At 28.4% G+C, this 10,095-nt stretch overlaps 1 protein-coding gene across 1 annotated transcript; it reads left to right on the forward strand.

The window, feature by feature from the left end:
- Nucleotides 1-5,471: 5,471 nt before the first annotated feature.
- On the forward strand, nucleotides 5,472-9,257 carry LOC119684039 (transcription factor Ken-like). Its single transcript, XM_038097976.1, has 2 exons — nucleotides 5,472-5,654; nucleotides 7,562-9,257. The coding sequence occupies exons 1-2, from the start codon at nucleotides 5,494-5,496 to the stop codon at nucleotides 9,027-9,029; spliced, it is 1,629 nt and encodes a 542-aa protein (XP_037953904.1). The 5' UTR covers nucleotides 5,472-5,493; the 3' UTR covers nucleotides 9,030-9,257.
- The last annotated feature ends 838 nt before the right edge of the window (nucleotides 9,258-10,095 follow it).

The following is a 10,095-nucleotide window of genomic DNA, read 5'->3' on the forward strand; positions in this document are numbered from 1 at the left end:
TACAAACACATACAAACAGAATTGCAACTTCTCCTTACTCACATCATTTTTAGGTCAATTTATTTGAAAGTGTGTGAGTGACTTAGAGTAAAAGAGCTTTTTTGTGAAAGGGATATATGTATGTACAATTGTATTATGAATTACATGCAGTATAGATACGAAGTCTATATTGCACATTACGAAATCTACCTTGGTAAATTTTTATATATTTGAGCAAACATGTTTTAGCATAAGCATGTGTTCCTACATATGTATGTATATGAATGTGTTTTTAACTTTTACTAAACAGTGCCCAAGATATTCTGTGCTATAAGCAAAGCTTTACGTTGTTGTTTTGCGTTAAATGTTATATGTTGCAACGTTTAAATATGAAATTTGTAAATTTAGTAGGCTTTAATAAATTTATTGGTTAAACAAAAGAAAAAGCTTTTTGTGAAAGGGAAATATATTCACATGGCTTGTGTTTTGTACATGCTGTTATGATGCTATACTTCAAAGGAAGCTTATGTAGTTACTTGAATTTTGATATTTAAAATTTTAAAATGGGTATACAGAAAAGAAATGACTACGTTTGTATGTATATATACATATATATATATTTATTTATAAATGTATACTTTTTAACTTGATTTGTCTGAGTTGTCCACTATAAGTAAAAGTATTTATGTTTGCGGATATGTAATATGTACATATTTGAAAATAAATTTTTATATTTATTAAAATTTATTTCTTCTAATGGTATTTAATGAATGTAATAACTTTTTATATTTCTTTTGATTTATGAGATTAATAATGAATTATAATATTCAACAAAATTTTGAAAACATGTATGTTTCTTAAATGACAATATTTGATGGTTATCTATCTATCTATCTATCTGTTTATCTTTTAAAGTTCAATACAAGCGACTACGGTTTAACGCCAAGAGTATCAAGTAAAAATTTATGTAAATGTATTGCAAACGTACATTTACTTCCACCCGCTCTATTCGCTTTCCCTTTCGCGGAACATTCGCTTGCTTAAACTTGTATTTTGCCAGCTTAAGATCGAATGAATAAGTTAAGCAATTAAGCTCAATAAAAATTTATACTATTTTTTGAAAGTTTCGAGCAATCATTAAGAATTATAATTATTTTTACTAGAATTTTAATGTAGAAACGTTAGAAAATGTTTAAAAAAAATATTAATATATTTAAAAATAATTATTTATATATAATTATATATAATATATATATAATCAATATATATTAATATGATTAATGTATATTAATATAATGTATATATAATTAATATTTATAATCAATATATAACTAATAAAAAATATAATATATTATATACTCGTTCAGCTATATCATTTCTTTCCGAATTCTTCTAAATTTAGCACATTTAACTTTCAATTTTTTAAACCCAATCAGACTTGTGATTGTACGGATATTGTTGTTGTTGTGGTTCATGAAAACTTGAAGCACTTAAAAAGAAAACAACACGTCCATTAAAGGTTAGTAAAGGAACGGGTCCAGATGAATTGGTTCTATCACCTCAATAAAGCAGCATAAGTAAATAGCATATAAATTATTATTTATACTGGGACATTACACATTTGCGATTACGTCACAAATTGTCAAGCGATATATTTATCCGTAATATATGTATTACATTAAAAGGACCGATATCCAGATCTCAGTTCGTCCAGTTTGTTCTCTTTTTGGTATACTAGAATAAATATATTTTAACCAAATGTTGACTAAATCCATGAGAGATGTTTTTATCTGTGATACATATCATTCTCGAATGTGGCTATATGCAGATATCAGTTCTTCCAGTTTATCTCCTTCCTTCTGGTATAATAAAATAACTATACTTTATCGAAGTGGTGATTAAATCCATGAGAGACGAATTTATTCCTAATACAATACATTTCTAGATGTGCCTATATTTCATCCGCTTTGTCACCTTCCTTCTAGTATACTAAAAATACATAAATTTAAATAAAGTGGTGGTTAAATCCAAGAGTAATGTATTTATCCGTGATACATAACAATTTCGGATGTGCCCATCTCCAGATCTCAGTTCGTATAACTACTATAATATTTACTATACATCTGATTTTTTTAAGTTCTAGGTTTCACATTAGAACAATAACATTTGTCGGATTTGTGTTTTCTACAGTCGAAACTTCAGGCTAAGATTAAGAGGACATATTTAAAAATATGCAGACTACTACGAAAACACGGAATTCTAAGATTTATTTCTTTCCTTAAAGTGAATTAAGTTGATAATCATACAGCATATATGACTCAAAAGGTCCGCGGAAAATACGCGGGTTTGTCATTGATAGAGCATATATATCTCAGATGCTTAAAAAGATCAATATTTTGCAGTTCAAAATTTCACACCGCTTCTTTCTCAAATTTTTAGTGCGACAGAAAATTTTATCTATTGTGGACTTATTTGCGTCAAACCCCACCTTAATAGTACCCTATTATCAGAAATGTTAACGATTTTATAATTATCATTAATTGAGAAGTTTTCCGTTAAGTTTGACAAGCTTCACAACTGTTTTAACCATAATTTTTCGCTTTAAGGATCTCAGGCATTCATTTTGTGACGGATAGTCAAAATACAAGAATTCCGTTTTTAAGATATGTATGAGTTAAATACGTGATTTCTGGAAAACCTACAGTACCTTTCAGACATGCGACTAATTATGACACTGTTTAAGAATCATCAATCATATGATTTCATTAAAATCATAGTTATATTTATATCTAATATATACAAATTTAATATACACTTTTCTCACATATATTTATATAAGCAATTTATTTATATACACAATAAAACAAAAACTTTTTATTTATTATTATTATTTTACTCAATATGTTTGGTGAGCAAGTAAAATTTACGAAACATCGTCATAAATTTTAGAAATCGCATTTGATTTTGATATTCTCAATAAAAAAAAGTAATCTATACAGCTATATCGCAGTAACAACAAAAATGCTAAAAAAGTAATTCAGTCCAAATAGGTTTTTAAATTTCTTACTTCTATTAATTACTATATTTAAAAGACTAAATTTAATAACAGTGCCACCTACAGGAGCATCCGACCATTTTAACTGATAGTGTTTTCTAATTGTCAGCAAATGAATCCATTATCTATCTTTGGTTTTTATTGAAAAGTATGATATCTGGAATCTTGAATCAATGAATAATGGTCAAACTTATCAATTTAATTTAATTATTTCAAGTATGCTTAAAAAACATGACAAACTGATAGTCCAATAAACAGAATGGTGTTGGATGTCCGAAACATAAGTAAACTAATTTATCTGTGTGCGCTAAACTAACTAAAAACCTGTAGATCTGGAGAAATATTGAATAAAAAAACCAAGCCAGCTTTATTCTTTGAGGAAGACTTATTATTCTGTAATAGTTCATCAAATGAACTATGTGTAAAAGTCAGAAATTTGTCAATTTTACTTTAATAAGCATACATACATATAATAAATTACATTTTAAAGTATAAGAATTAAAACAAAATGTAACATTTTTTCTTGTTTTTTAAGTGTAACGTGATATACTTTTGTTTAATTTCATGCTAAGTATTTCTATCATTGGGCTTCACTTCTCGAAACACTAATATATTGATTCAATTCTGTTCAGGAATAATTTAACACTGTAGTAAATTTTAGCTATCATATTGAGATACCACATAATGATATAAGTGTTGTTTTGTTTTACTTTCAATACTTTTACTTTTTAATAATTTTTAAAAAGGTAAAACAGATATGAACTGTTTTCCCAATGTCCGTATAAGCGCAAAACAACAGGGTCTCTTTTCTTACTGTTCTGACAAAGCTGTCATAATTTATAATTAGATTCATAGCCAACGTTCCGTTTTACTTAAATTGGGTAGTCACGCCTTCTCATAGGGACACTATTTATGTGTTACATACTTCTAACTTCTAACTAGCGTACAAACAGTTTCTCATCCATATTATTACAACGAGCCATTATTTATGCTAGAGTAAGCTTTGATGCACAAAGCTGTCACTTCAACCTAACTAAACTTAACTGTAAAAAAACATTCTTTAAAAAAAGTATTTTATACTTGTGAAATAACTTTAATCCATTCGGGAAAACCCAGTGGCCCAAAAAGCATAACTGGTTTCGTAGGATCACTATTATGAGCTGACGTAATATAACCTTTCACTCTGTATATGTATTTCTTTTTGTGTTGTTAGACTATTCCTTACATGTTTGCTATTTGGTGGGTTTGACAAGGATTGATTGAACTCTAAGTTCTGTTATAATAAAGATCAATGATTGCTCTTATATTTAAATATAAACATTAAACATTAAAATTAATTTTAAAGTTAACTAACAGTAAGGAACTGGACTCCTAAATCCTTCGCCATTGTTTTAATATTAAAATTTGCACTATTATTGTTTCGGAATATCGTAATTATATTGCAATTCATAGACAAGCTTTCTTTAAAATAACAATTAATATTGTTGAATACAATATTTATTTGCACCAACATGTACCATATTGTATGATCTAAACAATTCCAAACAATGTATAAAATGTTTTCTGTTTATTACTATATAATATCATTAGGCAAAATGTTTGAATTTGATTTAATATTAGACGTAAACTTTTATTAAACAAAGTAGATTTATTAAACATAGTCATTAAACTCAAGCAATTTTGCCAGGTTGCTTTTGTAGATATTAAAATAGTTTTTAACAATAGACTTTCAAGTGCAATATAGAGCGCAATCTCGCGTCTAGGTGTTGATAATGCGCTCATTAGCTTTATTAGTCAGCTGCTGACAGATTTATTGAAGCATTTATTTATTTATTTATTTATTAACAGTACAGAGACAGGCAACTTTTTCGCCTGTCTTTGCGAAATACTAAAGTACTCTCTCCTTTCCTCTGGAACATAGCGGTGAATCAACTACTGCTAACACTGAGATCAGGGGATTACAAAACTTTTGCTTACGCGGATGATATTACGTTAATAGTTTTCGCAAAAAATGCTATCAATCTATGGAATATTTTGCAAAATGGTCTTAATATTCTAAGTAAATAGACACAAAAATATGCCCTTGGGGTTAACCGCGACAAATCCGAAATCGTAGTTTTCACCAAAAAAACATACTGTCCCCAAGATTTCTCCACCCTCTCTAATTTTCATCAAAAAACATACGGTTTCTAATTGTATTTGAAAATAATTGATATCAATTTCTAATGTGAATCTGTTTTTAGAGTGTAATTAAACAGTTATATGTAAAATTATTATAGAGTTAAAATTATATATAGGTTAGGTTCCAATTTCTATCTTTTGAAATGTAGCGCATTTAAACCTGCAATGCATTGTGATAATTAACATACATACCTGTACTCACACCTATGATTTTTGTTTAATTCAAGGTTTGCAATTAAATTTAATATTATTTTTTTTTAATCTTATAGTTACCAAGAATGTTAATGTTGCAATATAGTAAGCATGGAGAGTGCATACTCAAAGAAATTGGTGCAGCATTTAGAGGCGAACATCCTGCCGACCTGACCATCGTTTGTGAGAACAAAGTGAAACTGCATGCGCATAAATTAGTTCTTGCAGCAGCAAGTCCATTGATAAGGTAAATAACAGTTACTATATATATATACATATGACATATGATATACACTATGAAAATTCCTTAACTAAAACTAAAAAGATAATATAATAGAATTTATTCAAAGTATACTTCTCTATACTATTTAGTTTAATTGTTCTACCTAATTCAAATTTTTTTTCTGTAATTTTATAATAAAAATTTTTTAGATTAGATTTTTTAAGGTTAATTTTAATGCTACGTATAGATCAATTTATTTTAAGCGATATTATTACAATATTTTTTCAAAGAAGGAAATGTAATATCGAAACAATAATAATCAGTAAGATCGATTCTTGAACAGATTAATTGCAGCGAACTAATGTAAAAAGTGAACACATTATAGTTTTTTAGTGTAGTAACTAAGCGTTAGCGTTAGTGCAACGAACAGCAGCATTGAGGATACCTTTAATGTATCATGCTGTGTCTGAAGCAAGAGTTGCTGGTGATTAGTGACAATATACGTATTGATCTCCTGGCTCAAAAGCGAATAGCCAGGCAGTCGGGGTATAGCAGTATAGCACCAGTATAGCAGAAACGTTGGAACTCTGATAACTGTGGACGATGGATAGACTCAAGGCTCATCCTAGAGCTGAAAAACTGGCTAGCAAGCATCTTGGGGAGGTCAACTACTATCTTACTCAGTTCTGTCTGGACACGGATATTTCAACAACTACAAGTTCACAAATTCAAGTACTTGTTGGGTACCCAAAAAAAAAGTGCTAACAACGAAAGTTAGTGTTTTTTCTCCAAGGTCGGTGGAAGAAAAAATTATGTCTTTTGCTCTTACCATATACTATGATTGTTTCAATATTACATTTCCTGTTGGCTGTTCTTAAAAGTTGTGCTAATGTGTGCTCTAATAAACTGCAAAAAGCAATATATTTTTAAAATGCATTTCTAAGGTTAACTTTGAAATACTTAGAATATAATAGAAATTAGTAAGAATACAGACTCACAATAAAGCAGAATACTGCGGCATTCCATTTGTACTTCAGTGGTACCAGCTAAAAAGAAACGATTACCCTTTTGATTGATGGCCAGAATGCCTTTCATAGAATTATTTCTAATTAAGACGAAGACAAGAACTACCGATATAATACCAAATTCTTGATTCTTGAGGACACGTTATCCGGTCACATTCTATGAGGTTATAACAACCACAGCTCTCTTCTGCTGAGGAAGGGAGCGCACAACTCTTTCTAAGGGAGTGCACACATCAATTCATCCGTATCCTACCGGTTATTTAAGTTCGAAATAGTTTAAATGAGTAATTACAAATAATACTTATTTGAAATATTTTATAATCGGATTTTTAATTTAATTTTAAAAATTAATTAATTACATTAATTATTATTGTAATTATATTAATTAATTATTATAATTAATTATTAATAATTAACATAACATATAATTAACATAATTAATTAATATTAATTATGTTAATTATTATTAACAATATTATTATTATTAACAGTAATTATTATTATTGTTAATATTATTATTAGATTAATAATACTTAAAATAAAAAGTATATTGGTGTTTTAATAGGCTAGAGATCCAATGTAATACAATTAGGCAACATATTTACGCGTTAACTCTACAATTAGACCTAGTCAATTATCCAATATCATTAGTTTTATTAAGCCAACTATGTTCATTATAATATTATTTATTACAACTTATTATTATAAATAATTGGCGCTGTTATTCATCTTTTTAACAAGATGAGTTCAATTAATATATGATATAATACTATATTATTAATTAAATCTCTACTTTATATTACTTTTACAGTTATAGATACATCTGTAAACAGACTATTAATTTTTTTTTTATATACTAAATTTTGTTATATAGAATTAATCGTTTTTTATTTTGACTAATTCCAGAATGTTATTGGAAGATACGCAATTACCCGATTGCACAACAACAGTATACTTTCCTGATGTTAATGCAACATATTTTAAGTTTCTCTTAGATTTCTTGTATTCCGGACAAACTTGCATTACATCTCGCGATGTAAATTATTTACACGATTTACTTTTGTTACTCCAAATAAAGTCCGATAATTGGAAAACAACGGATTCTACAATTATTAATAATAAATGCAATAACTTACGTGAACGTTTTGGATCCGATACTGTAAAAAGTGGACAGACCAGTAACAGTTCGAGTTTAGAACATTCCTTGAAAGCTGAAAACGATAATAGCAATGATGCAAAACAATCTTCCGAAGGTTTTGGAAATTTAGATGAACAACAGGATAATAATGAGTACTTAGAAAAAGACCAAGATAGTAAAGATTTACGCAATGATATATTGATGTTTAAGCATGAAAATTTAACAGATTTCCAAGCAAATGGAATACGAAATGGATCTGCACCTCTTAATCCTGTAAATTTATCTTTAGATTTAAGAACAAAACATGAAAATGATGATTCCGATACAAAATGTTCAGAAAAGCAAACCAGAAATTCAGATATATATTCGCTGCATGGTAGTGATAGTATAAAGCGAAAAACTTTTTATTTCGAATCAAATAAAGAAGTATTACAAGGTCTGGCCGATCATTCGGAACTAAATAATTCACCTGATAATTATGTTGTAACTCCGCATAGAAAACGACGACCTGGTTTTCATAATTCTCCAAATCATAATCAACCGTTTGCTTCATGTCAACCTAATTTGTTAGATGATCTGCGCTCATCCAAATCTTCGTCTTATGTATCAGAAAAAAATTTATCATCTTACGAGGATGATATACAAAATCCTGTCGAACTTTTAGCCAATCGTAAAATCCTGCAAAACCATATACCGAGACCACAGAGCCCTGAAACATCATTACATATAACACCGGAATTCGTATATCAATGGCAATCGAAACAAAATTCATCTATGTCGACATTATCTGGCTTACAAACAGGATTAACAAGTATATCACACATAAACCTAAATTTAGATTCATTGAATCGTGATAATCCGGGACCAGGAAAAGATATATCAACGAACAATGCTAATATGTGTAATATGCATAATACAGTTCGAGAATATCGTTGCGAATATTGCGGAAAACAATTTGGCATGTCATGGAACTTAAAAACTCATCTGAGAGTTCATACAGGTGAGAAGCCTTTTGCATGCCGCCTCTGTGTAGCGATGTTCAAACAGAAAGCTCATCTTCTAAAACATCTCTGTTCCGTGCATAGGAATGTAATAACCACAACAAATGGTTCAGAATCAACAAGCAGATATAGTTGCTGTTTTTGTTCCATGTCCTTTAAAAGTGTTCAAGAATTAGTGCGACATTTATCTGGTCACCATAACAATTTGCTTCTTACTAAGAATCTGCGTGAATAATATTTCCAATATATTAAATACAAACAAATTAATAGTATATACTTGTGTATATAAGTATCAGTAAAGTTTTTAACAACTGTTGCTGTATGTAAATTAAAAACACAAATAAAAATGAAAAAAAGGAAAAGTAAAGGAACTCAAAAAAAAGCAGTGAACCTGAAATTCTACTTATGCTGAATAATATATACATACAACATACAAAGTGACCTGAATGTTTTATTATATAAATTTTTTAGTAATATATCACTTTTTATATTTCAATAATTTTATTAATAAATTGTAATTAGTTTATTTTATATATATGTAAAAAAACATATCTTCCAATATTTTTTAAAATTAATATGTATTGTGTTAATAGACACTGAAGAGGTTTGTTTATAAACACAGAAGAAAAAATAAAAATAATTTCATTCGTAAGCTAAATATAATACATATTCATATATTATTTTTTATTTACATTAGTTAATCAACTTTAATAAATAATATTTAAGTCACACAGAGTTATAATGAAAACAACGGTTAGCCTAGCTCACCTCTCTCTGGCAACTATAGGGGCATTCGCTCTTCGATAGGAGATATCTATTGCCATACATATTCAGCCATATACCTTCTAATTCTTGTGTGTCATAACATGTAAGAGCGTCAAAAAGTTAAGTAAAAACGGCATAGTTACATCAATGCAATACAGAAACTTCTCAAATTAATTTACTCAAGTAATTAAGCCAGATATTTAAAAATGTCCTTATTTACAAAATGGTCTTGCGGATATTTTTGTTTTGATGAAATACAGTTCAAAAAAAAGTGTTCTAGTATTAAGTAAATTTAAGCATATGATTTTTATCAATTACAAAGTGAACTGGTAGAAACTGCCTATTTGTATTTGTAGTAATTACTTGGAAAAGAAATAAACAAACAGCCAAAGTGCCAGCTAAACGCAAAAATTTAAAAAACTACAAAAAAAAAGAGTTGGAAGTTTTGAAAAAACCGTGCAAACAATTTTAAAAGATATAAGGAGTACCTTTAATAAGGGTATTCACACTGTCTTGCAAACTTATTGCAAGGTGCA

This window comes from Teleopsis dalmanni, chromosome 2 (genome assembly GCF_002237135.1).
Source record: "Teleopsis dalmanni isolate 2A chromosome 2, ASM223713v2, whole genome shotgun sequence".
NCBI classification, from domain to species: Eukaryota; Metazoa; Arthropoda; class Insecta; order Diptera; family Diopsidae; genus Teleopsis; species Teleopsis dalmanni.